The following is a 13,930-nucleotide window of genomic DNA, read 5'->3' as shown; positions in this document are numbered from 1 at the left end:
AAATGAAAAAAAAAATAAGTTAAACTGTTACAAACCACATTTAAAAGAGATCATTAACTTTCCTCAATTATTTCACGAAGTGATCTCTGGTCTTTTTGTCGTCAGTTTGCCATGTTCATTTTCTGGTAATTGGGAGAAATTGTGGTTGAATTATTGAAAAACAGGTTTTAAATATCTCTTAACCCCCAGCATGTGTCCAATTAGCTATCTTTTTACAGAAATCTTCCAAAGGAAATTATCACAAGATTTATGGATATTTTTAGAAACTTTTTTCCAGAGAAATCTAATGAAAAACCTTACCTTCCAATTCTTGTAAGCTGCCATTCTCCGAACAAGGCAATCGGTGACATGTTTACCACAGAAAAGTTACAGGATTTCATCTGAAAAACACAAGGAGAGTTGATTGGCAGTGCCAGTAGTGTAGCTTTTTATGTGGAATGTCATAGGGATCGTGTTGCCATTAGCGTCATACTTGCCTATATATCCAGAAATGCAGTGTAATCACAGAACATGCAAATTAAGATTATATTCAATCGTATAAAAACGCATTAAAAATGCTGGTTATTACAATTGTGAGAGAACGTGGTTCACCTAATCATTTAGTCACTTGTCATTTACGTGCTTGGAAAGGAATATCAAGCATCTCCTGCTTATATAAGTAATCTAAACGCTTGATGAGTAATATACAATACTTACAGTCCACAAACTCATCTGAAAAAAGTAATTAATCAAAAGAGTTTCAAATAGAGGCAGATGTTTTAATGTGTCTCAACCAGCTTGTTACATTCAGGGGTGTCGGAATTAATTTAAGAAGCAGGGAATATCCCAAAAGTAAGCGTGGGGAGTCTGGGTGTCCTCCCCCAGTCAGGGTCAACAGGGCAATTCCCCATGTAGGTGAATTTAAGCCTTTTTAACAAAAAATTATAGTTTTCTGGTGCATGTTTATTTTGTAACATGAATATACTTGGATGTGATACTGAATCTTATTACTATATACCCCCACCACTACCACCAGTGAGGGCTATAACTAATGAACAAAATTACTGTCAAATTCAGATTCAGGATAATATTATAACATTGCAGACCACATGCCTTGCCATTTGCTAGCAATTCCCTCCAAATAATATATGTAATTTCTTCTCTACCAATTATATACTTTCAGCCACTGAATCAATCTGAACCTTTGAAAATTAAATATCAAACTTCATATACTGTGCCTCTAGATATTTTACATGCAGCTAACTTATTTTTAAAAACCCAAAGAAAAATATCTGGACACTTTGTGACGTTGAAAGCGTACAAAATTTCACCCATCGTATATGTAAAATTCATCAAAATAATGGATTATTTTAGCAGTGACATCACCGCAAGCTTGTCTCATTTTTTTTACCTCTGGGTAACACGCGTCTACAAAAAGGACTGTTGCCAAAATGGTATTATTTTAGAACTAACAGAAGGCCAGACACGGTCATGTTGCAAACTTACTACACTGGAAAAAATATTCTTTTTTTTTCACCCTCCATTGCTTAACGAATCATTAACTTCAATACTTCCCCAGAGGGGGATTCGACTAATGAGGTCATGTATCGAGCTAATGTTATTGTATTCGGAACGCGTGGCAACCAAAATAAACAATACCAACAATCAGGGTTTTGAATAGATGTTAACAGAAAAAAAACATGACAAAAACAAACAGATTTTATTTTTGTTGATGTGGGGAAATTAGCCGGGTGAAAATGCTAAAGTAACCGGATTATTTTACCAGCAACCGTCCCATTTCTATACCCCTGTAACATTGATTTAAATAATAAGGCAAAACACCTGTTGCAAAATAACATATGTAGTTGAATACATCTAGGTTTGAAATTACCATACTCATTCATTGATAGATCTTATCTTGAGCGTTGTGTCCATTCACTAATTATTTGTAAACCAATGTTTGCCAAACTTGGTCACAGTGTCACAGCTGAATATTTCGACAGAGTTAAATCTTCAGCCCGATGGCCTGATTTTAAAGCTTCCCACTAAAGAAATATTGTTCAGCAGGACGTATGACTCTATGGCCTTCATAACCATGTCCTAAACTAAAGTGAAGTCTGACATACCTTGACTTCGTCTTCTTCTATACAAGTGATATATCACTAACACCTGATTTATTTTATTTTTTAACTGGGCACTTTATAATTATCCAACGATCCATGCTGTCTCAGATCTTCCCTTCCTGTTTGTACAGTTCCTTATAAAGGTTCATAGACAGGTACAGCCTATGTGTTTTTAATGGCTGGCTATAACCCTAACTTATCAATACCATCCTGTCACAGTTAACATACCTACAACATGTATCAGTTATTCCCTGTAGGAATATATGCAGTTGCAACTTATATAAGTCCCAAGGGTACACGAAATGCAACACAGCTCAGAACTGTCTCAACATTGGTCATAAACAATAGTCACACAAGCATCATAAATCTACATCCGGATGGCATTGACAAGACTTTGCTGTCATTCTTGATTAAGCGAAATCCCGGAATAGAATACTTAAGGTCATGTTACTGATAACAAATAGAACTAGAGTTATCAAGGAAGTGTTAAACAGCTCCAGAGGAAACCTTGACACAGGAATGGCAAAATTTAACGTGAGCACATGCGTTTTAAAAATTATCCATAGATACCTCTATCTGGGTGTATAGTCAGTCAAATTTTGAAATATAATATATATAAGCCTGCGAATATGACAAACCTTCAATTATTATACTTTATTTGAGATATAAGTATTGTATCAAGAATGTTAAAGATATGCAAGTATGATATTCTGTATGAGGCATTAAGTCTGAGAAATTCTGGGCTTAGACATTTCTACAAGATTGACATATTCTGCAACTTGGTAGAGTTAAAGCGACATTTTCTGCAAGAAAATCCAATGTGCAAACAGATAAAACATTACAAGCAGCCACTAGCCATTTAGGAAATGAGAAAATAGTCTTTGATTGAAAGGAAACTTGATGCCATTGTGTTTAAATGGCACATAAACCTTAGCCCCCTTGTATTATCAGAGAACATAATGACAGAAAACAATTGCAAATGAATATTCCTTAGAACTTCTAACACTTGTTTCACTATTTGGCTTCCTTGAGGGAAATCAGGGATTTGAGATAATGTTTTATTTATACCACAGCATCATTAAACTGACATCCGGTAAATGTTAAATCGTACTAAGACAAAAACAAATGAAAAGTCTGCTTACAGCACCCTCTTTTTGAAAAATAATAAAAAAAATACCTAGAGCAATCACAGTCATGATGATTCCCAACAGACACCCTGTGATGATGCACACATAGTGAAATGTGAAATTAATGGCAGGTACACATCTGCACATTCTGACAAAAGTCCCTATAAAGTTGCATGAGTATAGCTGCAATAAATTTGGTGCTAATTTTTTTAGACCATTGTTTTCTATGTCAAGGGCCACAACTCTCATTAGACAAAAACTTAATGAAGTCGAAGGTGCACAATTTTTTATGCTGACCAATAGAATAATGGAAAGAAAAAGTTTTACTGGAAGAGGAAAAAATTAATGCTGTCAAGAGTTGACCAAACAAGGGTCCTTACTCTACAATCTGATTGTTGCTCAAATGAGTAAGAGGGTGTACTGCAATCTTAGAGAACAGATTGGAAAGTGTATTCTGGCTGTTAATCTAACTCGGTCAAGATATTATGGTCATAAATATTGTGATCAAGTTTGGTAATGATGCAAAAGAAACTTGGGTTGAGTTTTGACAAATCAATAGCCATAACTCTGTATAATAACTACACTGTATAAGTTGTTTGAAATATTCATCTATCTGATCTAAACAGGCCATCAAGGTGTATCCTTGAAAAATGTTCTCAACCTCTCAGCCAGAAAAGGTTGTAAGTTCATTAAGGACACAAGGTTCAGTTGATCCGGGCCCTAAACACTCAGGTGATGTATTACATAAATTACCATAACAATATTAAAGAAATAATTGAAAGAACCAACTCACCAAAAAAAAATGAAACTAACTTTAAAAGTCCATCAGGGGCCATTAATTTGTTTTGAGGATCATAAAGAGATTAGACCAACAGTCCCAAATTGCTGTCAAAACTTATTATCAAATTTCCTTGGTCAAATAGGGCCATTATTTGAATTGAGGGTCATTTTGAAGCTGTGTAACTTTATTGCTTTATGACCCTAAACAACTCTGAAGTATCATGTCATTTGAATGGATGGTTTATTAGATATTACTGAAATTCCAAACTTGTTGAAAAACTGATGCAAACACTATGGAGAGTAGGAAACCTTCAAGCTAATAGATGTTATCTTGTACATTTTTAGGATGGTTTGCTGAGTCAAGGGTACGGCGATCTTATAAACCGGCTCCACGCACAGATACCAAAGGTGACCAATGATGGCAAACGTCTTCAGATGGTTGTGTGCTCCGCAACTCTCCACTCATTCGACGTCAAGAAGATGGCTGTAGGTTATCTTTTTCAATTAATTGTATGAACTTTATACAAGCATCATGTTACTAAAAAGCTTTGAATAACTGCAATCATGAATTGCATGTGTTAATGTCTTTGACATAGGAGCACCTACCATGAATGTTTTAGTGATGTTTATTTAGTTCGCATCAAGTTAGTAGAAAGCTTTAAGTTTAAATTACTTTATTCATAAATTAGCTCATTCCATGTGTTAATATTTGTTGAACATTTACATGGTAGTGAATGCTTTAGTGGTGTTTAAACCTATGTTAGTCTTTGTGGATGAATACAGCTTGGCCAAAGTTTCCCAACAAGATTATTGGCAGAAAAAAGTCAAAACAATACAAAAACGTTTTGAATGCATATTCTCTTTTTGTCAATCCTAATGGTTCTAATTAAGACCCAATATCACTGTTCAATTACATTTCAGGAGAGACTCATGTATTTCCCAACATGGATTGATCTGAAAGGCCAAGACTCTGTACCAGAGACGGTACATCACTGTGTAAGTAGACCAATGACCGTGTCTATATGCCAGAGACGGTACATCACTGTCTAAGTAGACCAATGACCATGTCTATATGCCAGAGACGGTACATCACTGTCTAAGTAGACCAATGACCGTGTCTATATGCCAGAGACGGTACATCACTGTCTAAGTAGACCAACGACCGTGTCTATATGCCAGAGACGGTACATCACTGTGTAAGTAGACCAACGGCCCTTTCTCTGTGCAAGAAACAGTGTGTAAGTAGACCAATGACCATTACTCTGCCAGTTTCTCTGTGCAAGAGACGGTCCATCACGATGTAAGCTATTTTTAGCCTTATTAACCATTGCCATTCTGTTATATAATGCAAGTAGACCAATGACCGTTTTTCTGTACCAAATACAGGACATCACTGTTTTAAATGAAGTCTGATATAAGTTTCTGATAAGTCATGAACACAGATGAAATTGTGTAGCTGTGGAGTTAATAATGCATATGACTTATAAGCAATCAGCACGAATAACATTTTAAGGTTACAAAATGGTGTTGGTAATGGGTTGACAAATAACGAGTCCTGTGGCTAGAGAGTGAGTTAAACCCATTGTTGTTAAAATGGCAAAAAACAAATAGTGAATGAAGGTTAAATGACTGTCAGTGGACACATACATTTATATCCTTGTCATGTCTAGCATTAGGTCATCATGCATTTAAGTCTAAATCATATAAACAACCACTTAATTCTTATTTATGCCCTGGAAAAACACACTGTCAATCTGTCTGTCCAGTTTTCCGTGTCCCATGCTGTTCTTTGGTCATGCAGGGAGGAATCTGAAAATTACTTGGCAACTGTGTTTGCTACTAAAGCTGATGTGTCGCATGCAATACCCAGAAGCCTTTGTCAAAGTTCAAGATTTTATCATTTTGGAATGCTGCATATTTGCACATAGATATAATACAGTTGGTCGTGCCCAGGTTGTAATGTTTTCATGCTTTAGGGATTTAAAATTGCTTGGCGTATGTGTTCGGTACATAAGAGAACGCGTGGCTTGCAAGACTCGGATCCCTTCCTCAAAATTTCTTGAATGTTAAAATAAATAGGCATATGTGTTTGGTACATAAATGTGATATGACGTGTGGAAGGTCATTGACACTACTTCAAAATTCAAGGTCACAATTGTAGGCAAATCATTATGGGTTGATGCATTAATGCTGAGAGAAGGGTTTTATTTTTGTGCTGTTTTCTGGTCATGCACAGTTTATACCCCTGAAGTCCCTGGAGGTGAACATAACCATGCAGTCCACCCAGCAATTCCTGTGACTGTCCTTCTGCTTTTTCTATTATCATATTTGTCATTCATAGGTAGATTTTACAATAACTTGGCACATGTCTTCGGTACGTAATGAGTACATGTGCTATGCACAGAACCAATCTCAAAGATCATACACTAACTTGTTGTATGTGGCATGAGCAAGACCCATTTTCTTTTATATAATTCACACTTTAGGTCAAACATCATTGGTTCTGGCATATCCTTTAGTTTTATGTTATCTCTTCCCGAATATAGGCATATAAGTTAGTGCATAATCTGTTGAACTAGATGGCATTTTATCATTATCTAGATCTCCGAACAATTATGTATGTACTTTAAGTCTTAAGAGAATGGCTTGTTATTGGCTTCTGTGCAAAGAGAATGGTTTGTTATTGGCTTCTGTGTAAACTATTTCAGGTTTGCATGGTTGACCCATTGAAAGACACTCGGTGGAAAGATCTGCGCCAGCACGTAGAGACTGATGGGGTACATTCTGAGGACAAAATACAGCCCCATGGAACCACTCAGGGTAATCAATCTTAAGATATGTGTGAACCAGTCAGGGTATCATCTTAAAGTGCAAATCATGAAGACAGCAGCATCCAATAAGATTGTGGAGTTTGGTAACAGGGGTGGGAGATGCACCTTTAACATTCTTTAAAGCTTTTTTTTTTTGGCAAAAACAATTAAATGATCCAGATGATTAAAGATTCACATGAAAGTTAGTCAAATGGCATTACAGAATAAAATTAATGGCATCATTTGAAATGAGATTGCATTTAACACACAATTGCTAATTTCTTATTGTGTTCTATTTAGAGGTAAAATTTAATCACAATTCACATTAATAACATGTTGTGTCTAGACTTTGAATCTGGAAGATATCTTGAATTTCTACAGAGATTTCTATTTTGTTTAAGCACAATTAATGAGTCTTGACAATAAAACACAAGTCCCAGTAAAAAAAAGATTGTTTTCATTAAATATAAGTACTTAAACACAAGTCTCAAAAGAATAAAGATTATTATCATTAATTATTAGTTCTGAAACACAAGTCTCAATACCAGAAAGAATGCTGTCGTTAATTATAAGTACTAAAACAGAAGTCTCAGTAGAAGAAAGATTGTTGTCATTAATTATAGTACTGTTTAGATGGCAATACATTTAACAACTTTTCCAATTGGTCAGTTGTTTCAATACATTTGAAGATGTCTTTATAAATATAGAAAATCAAATCAAACTCAATGATGGAGATGGCATACCATTCGATAGTTCCTGGTGTACATAAAGTGTTTTCCTTTAATAAGATGAATATTTTTACCTTATGTTTTATCTTTCCTAAGCACTGGAGTAGTAGTTTGAACAAAATAAGGTATCAAAGTATGTGTATATAATATCACATACCTTTCAGTTGAAAATAAAAGAGAACTCCTAAAATAATATCATGAGTTAATGTAAGCTCAATGAAACTTTCCATGTCATCTGTGATCAATATTGTTATTTTTTCAGTTACATTTAAAACTCTTTTCCTTCCAAACTCTTATGGAGCTAATAAATTCCTCATTGCATTTGCATTAAATTAAATGTGAGTCAGTTAAAATCTAAAAGATTAATGCATGCATTATGACTTCCAACTCAATAGCAATTGCAAACTTTTTTCATTTTGTTTGCACTGATGTTCAGCTACTGTCTACTCCATTTATATTTTCAAAGACTGTTTTTATTGGTATTGAATTTTATTCAAAATCCGCTAAGCTCAAGAAATGTCACTTTTGATTGTGTGGGCTACCATTTGAAAGTTACAATATCTCTTGTAAATTAAAAGATATTATCATAAAATGTCAGCAGAAGTGTTGCACATGAATTACTAATGTAAACAGGGATGATTTCATAAGTTTTGAAATGTTTTTGCTATTTTCATTCCAGAAAAGTGTTAGTTAACCAATTTATAGAAAAGTTGTTCACTTTGCATGTAGGGCAATGTTTTTGGTTTGAGATTTTGCAACCTTAGAATTATTGCCAAGAAAAATCTTGTCATGCTAAAAGTTACATGAATACATTAAAAGTGCAATAAAATATGTATTTAAAAGAACTTCTACATCAAAATGGAAGGAATGTTGCCATGTATTATAATCAATATCATATGCCCTCTCTCAATGTATTCTTGTTTGTTTTAGAGACCTACTCAGAGGCAGTAAAGATTCTTAAGGGCGAATATACAGTCAAAGCAATAGAGGAACACAATATGGACCGGGCACTTATCTTCTGTCGGACAAAAATTGACTGTGACAACATGGAAAAATATCTCAGACAAAGGGGACAAGGTAATTGCAATAGTTGAATATTTTTATGCCACCTGCACGTTGTCACACTCATTGTACTCTCCAACTTGGTATTTGTTATCCAATTTTAAACTACCAAACTGGGATATTTATTGATATACCCTTCATTCAATTGACTTAATACTTCACACAGTTGTTCAGGATCATCACACAATGAGGTTACATAACTCCATATTATCCTTAATACAAGTTATGGCCCCTGATTGACTTAGGTTAAAGTTTTAGGACAGGTTAAAGTTTTAGGGCAAGTTGGGATTTTAATAAAAATCTTCTATATATCTCTACCCTTCATTCAATGCACTTAATACTTCGCAGAATTATTGATGACCATCTTACAATAAGGAACATATCTTCATTTTAACTTCCATACCCTTCATTCAATGCACTTAATACTTCGCAGAATTATTGACGACCGTCTTACAACAAGGAACATAACTCCATTTTAACCCTAAATACAAATTATGGCCCTTGATTGAATTTTTTTTTTGAACTTTTTTTTGTAAGTTTTCTTTTAATTTCTTTTGACAGGCACATTTTTATGCCCCCCTTTGAAGAAGAAAGGTATATTGCTTTGCACATGTTGGTCGGTAGGTCAGTCAGTCGGTCGGTTGGTCCGTCGGTTGGTCCGTCGGTAGACCAAAGCTTGTCAGAGTGATAACTCAACAATTCCTGGAAGTATGGTCATCAAACTTGACCTGAAGGTTGGGCCTGACCAGTAGATGACCCCTATTGATTTTAGGGCTAATCAGGTCAAAGGTCAAGGTCACAGTAACCTTTAATGGTGAAAGAATTTTAAAGCTTGTCCGAGTGATTACTCAACAATGCCTAGACCTGTAGTCATCAAACTTGATATGGAAGTTGGGCCTGGCCAGTAGATGACCCCTATTGTTTTTGGGGGTCACGGGCCGTAGGTCAAGGTCACAGTGACATTGAATGGTAAAAGGTTGACGGAGTGATAACTCGACAATGCCTGCACCCATGGCCCTCATACTTGACTTGGAGGTTGGGCCTGACCAGTAGATGACCTTTATTGATTTTAGGAGTCATCGGGTCAAAGGTCAAGTTCACAGTGACCTTGAATGCGAAAATGTTTCGAGTGATAACTCAACGATGCCTGCACCCATGGCCCTCAAACTTGATTTGGAGTTGTGTCTGACCTGTAGATGACCCCTTATGATTTTAGGGGTCATCTGGGCAAAGGTCAGGGTCACAGTGACCTTGAACAAAAAAGCCTGTCTGTGTGATAATTTGTCAATGCCTGCAACCATGGCCCTTAAACTTTTGGTTTTTGGTGACCAGCATGTATTTTTAGGTCATAGTCAAAGGTCATGGTCATAACACATTCAATCCTCACACTTTGAATGGTCATAATCTTAAAACTGCCTCAACGGCATCTCATGTCAGTGACAAATCAGCTGTCATTTCGGTCCATGCATATTTCATTCAATTGTCCATATAATCTTGACAACATGGCGCTCAGGGGGGGGCATAATGTTTGACAAACATCTCTTGTTATAATCTTAACCACATTTTCATAAAGGGAAAACAAGTTATTTGAATGACTTGCGTCATTGTTTGGGCGGGCTGGTGGAAGGGCCTCAAAGTCACCTTATGTATCAAATAATTTTAGCTAGGTTTGACATAAAGAGACCAAACTTGGTATATACGAAGAGTTTATGGAGACCTTTTATGACAATTTGTTTGAGGCCCCTAGGATCAAGGTCAAGGTTACTATTACCGTATTTTCTCGACTATAAGACGGGGAAATTGGGTCCCGATTTTTACCCCCAAAGTAGGGGACCCGTCTTATAAGGGGGTCGATAAAATATTAAAAAAAGATTCATGTCAAAATCAGTAAAATTTTACATTGGATATTCGTCTATCCAGTATATCGTCTGCTGATACAAGTATGGGGCAATTAAGTAAACAACAACACGAAATCTCTTCACCGCGCGTGCTCTGACGTCACACAGTGTACCGTTATTTCTGCATTTTTTCTTATGGCGCGTGTCAGTATAATTAGTTTGACAGATATATCAAATCAATAAATTGGAATCTTAATATGATGTAGGTACCTAACTGTCAATTTGATTAAGCAAACAAATGACAATGCGAATATGAATCCTTTATGTTCGTCGCCAAATGACAATGCGAATATGAATCCTTTATGTTCGTCGCCAATCAAGGGACAATATTGCCTAAAGCATTATTGCTAAACAAACACCTATTCATGCCTCGGCTTTTCGCAGTTATGTTATTGAAGCCATTTATTTTGCCGAAGAACTTCATTAGTGTCTTCAATAAAAAACACACTAAAACATACATATGTTGTTATTGATGAATTATTACAATTCCGATAAGTAACGACCTGTCCTGCAAACTTATGTACTCATTTTTAACCTACCTCCAAATAGAGAGCTCACAGTTAACCGCAATTTTCTTTGAGTAAAACAAAAACAGTTACCGCGAAAGTCGATAATTGTCCGTTGAGCTTGAACATTTTTACACATTAGGAAGAATTTTAGCATTTTAGATTTGCTTAAAAATTGACCCCGTCTTATAAGCGAGTCGAAACAAAAAGCACCAGATTTCATGGGCAAAGTTAGGGGGCCGTCTTATAAGCGAATCGCCTTATAGTCGAGAAAATACGGTAATAGAAAAGGGGTTGGTATTGAATAACTTAAGTAAGGGTCTACATATTGTGACCAAACTTGGTATATAGGAAGAGTTTATAGAGCCCTTTCCTGAGATTGTGTTTTGGACCCCGAGAGTTATGGTCTAGGTCAAAGTCACTGTCGCTAAAAATAGAAATATGGTTAGTACTGAATAACTTGAATAAGGGTTGACATAGTGTGACCAAACTTGGTATATAGGACAAGTTTATGCAGTGCTTTCCTTGGATTGCCTTTTGGTCCTAGGGTCAAGGTCACTGTTACTAAAAATAGATTACTGTTTTAGTTATTGTTGACATACTGTGACTAAATTTGATATGTAGGAAGAGTTTATGGAGGACTTCCATGGGATTGTGTTTGGGGAAGGCTTAAGATCAAGGTCACTGTTACAAAAAATAGAAGAAAGCAATTAAAACTGAATCTCTTCTGCCAATCATTAAAATCCCGGTTTTGTCACATCGCGATTCTTGTTCACTTTTTAATTTGATTGTTTTATTGCTTTTGACAGGCACATATTACATTGTTATTGTATTCACTTCTCAGTCAAAGTGGCGTAGTCGAGCGCACTGTCTTACAACAGCTCTTGTTTAAGTGTACAGCCACGTAGCCATAATTGATTCCAAGATTACACAATGGATAAGCGCCGCCCTCAATTGTATTGACTTTCAAATTTTCAAAAAAGTCTCATTTTTTATTGGCTATGACCCTATCAATATATATCTACTTAATTTTGTACGACAATGATAGGAAACATATATCCGATTTAAAGAATTCTTGTTAATATATTGAATTATTATAGGCAGGTAGTTTAAGTAATCATTTGTAATTTTAGATGTATTACTATTTCAGGAAAGTTTTCGTGTGTTTGTCTCCATGGTGACCGGAAACCCCAAGAAAGGAAGGACAATCTACAGAAGTTTAAGGTATTCATACCTATTCCTGTAGAATGACAGCTCAATCAGTAGTAAATCAATTTTAAAATACATATACAACTAATTTGCCTCTTTAAAATCTAATCAGATATTCTGGCAGAAAGTTTTAATCAACCTATTTCCTTATTAAGCTGAAACAATCCTAGCTAGTGTAGAAAATATCCAATAACTAAAAAAAATGATCCTCATTAAAATCATTGAATTTTGTTGAAATGTTTTTACCATACATTTTTTCCACCACCGTGTTAAAAATGTTTTGATGTTACGGAATTATTGAATGTAATGAAGATGCACTTTCTGACATCTTTCTTGTACATTTTTTGAAGGATGGCAAAGTGAAGTTCTTGATTTGTACAGATGTTGCTGCCAGAGGCATAGATGTATCAGGGGTTCCCTTTGGTGTGTACAGCTATCATATGAATACTATTGCATTTAACATTATTCTAAACTTCCGAAATAGTGTCATCATCTGTGTAAGCGTGGTTGTGCATATTTTTAGTAAAGCCAATAACACAGCTTTAATTATTGTTGAGTAATGCCCCTTGTTCAACTGAAAATATTTATTACAGAAGGTGCTGGCATTTGTTTCACAGCGCTTTTGTTTATTGAAGCCACATTTTAAGTTTAGCTGGTGACATCAAAGTTGAAATACAATATATAGAGACCATGTCGTTTCCGTAACTGTTTTTTTTATTTTAATTGTCATTTTTTTACTCACTTTGTATTTTTCCTGACCACTTTCATTTATTTTTTATTTCCTTAAAAAATTGGACCCCCAAACCATGTTATGAATTGGTGTACTTTTAAAAGAAACAAACTGTATTATTCTTGTTCATTTCTAGGTAAAATTTCAAATCCCAATTTGGTTAAAATTACACATTTTTCCCCATCAGGAAGGTCCTGGCCCAAGGCCCAAAATGGTGAAGAAACACTGTCTTTGATTTATATATATTTATGTCTGTCTCCTGGCATGTGATTTAATACCTCAGCAGATGTGTCCGTCAGTCAGTCAGTCTTTGTTTCCGCTTAATTACTTGAGAACACTAAGAACCAGAAACTTCATACAGTATACTCAGGTTGATCATGACCCCTTTTGATTTTAAGATCAGTATGTTAAAGGTCAAGGTCGCAGTGGCCTTGAGATGAAAAAAACAGTTCCTATCACTAACCGAAGATCCTTTGTTTCTAGGAACTTCATACCTAGTATGGTCAGTAGTAAGTCATGACCATTACATAACCCCTAATGATTTTCAGATCAGTAGGTTAAGGTCATGGTCCAGGTGACTGTGAGGTGAAAAAATGTTTTCCGGTTCAATACCAAAGGACAACTAAAAAACGCTTGAAGGAACTTTCTACTTGGTATCCCAGTTCGTCTTAACTAATAGATGACCCAAATTGATTTGGGGATCACTAGGCAGCTTTATAGGTTGCAGTGACCCTGGCCGTGAGTTAAAAAAATGGTTTCCACTCATTAACTAAAGACCGTTTGCACCCAGGAACATCATACTTGGTATCCCAGTTGGTCATGACTAGTAGATGACCCTTCTGATTTTCAGGTCAGTAGGTGAAAGGTCACAGTGACTTTCTCGAGGTAAATTAACAGTTTCTGCTGAATAACTAAAAAACACTTGGGCCCAGGAACTTCATACATTGTTTGCTAGTTGGTCTTGATCAGTAGATAACG

At 35.6% G+C, this 13,930-nt stretch overlaps 1 protein-coding gene across 1 annotated transcript in view; it reads left to right on the top strand.

The window, feature by feature from the left end:
* The window catches only part of LOC128243019 (ATP-dependent RNA helicase DDX1-like), a 50,222-nt gene that overhangs the window by 31,463 nt on the left and 4,829 nt on the right, over nt 1–13,930 (top strand). The window contains exons 13-18 of the mRNA XM_052960484.1: nt 4,355–4,495; nt 4,931–5,005; nt 6,718–6,829; nt 8,478–8,624; nt 12,164–12,237; nt 12,573–12,645. Of these exons, the coding sequence (XP_052816444.1) occupies nt 4,355–4,495; nt 4,931–5,005; nt 6,718–6,829; nt 8,478–8,624; nt 12,164–12,237; nt 12,573–12,645 (622 nt within the window). The remainder of the gene's footprint in view (nt 1–4,354; nt 4,496–4,930; nt 5,006–6,717; nt 6,830–8,477; nt 8,625–12,163; nt 12,238–12,572; nt 12,646–13,930) is intronic.

This window comes from Mya arenaria, chromosome 8, assembly GCF_026914265.1.
Source record: "Mya arenaria isolate MELC-2E11 chromosome 8, ASM2691426v1".
NCBI classification, from domain to species: domain Eukaryota; kingdom Metazoa; phylum Mollusca; class Bivalvia; order Myida; family Myidae; genus Mya; species Mya arenaria.
Note: the sequence above shows the minus strand (reverse complement) of the source record. Positions and strands in the feature narration are given on the sequence as shown.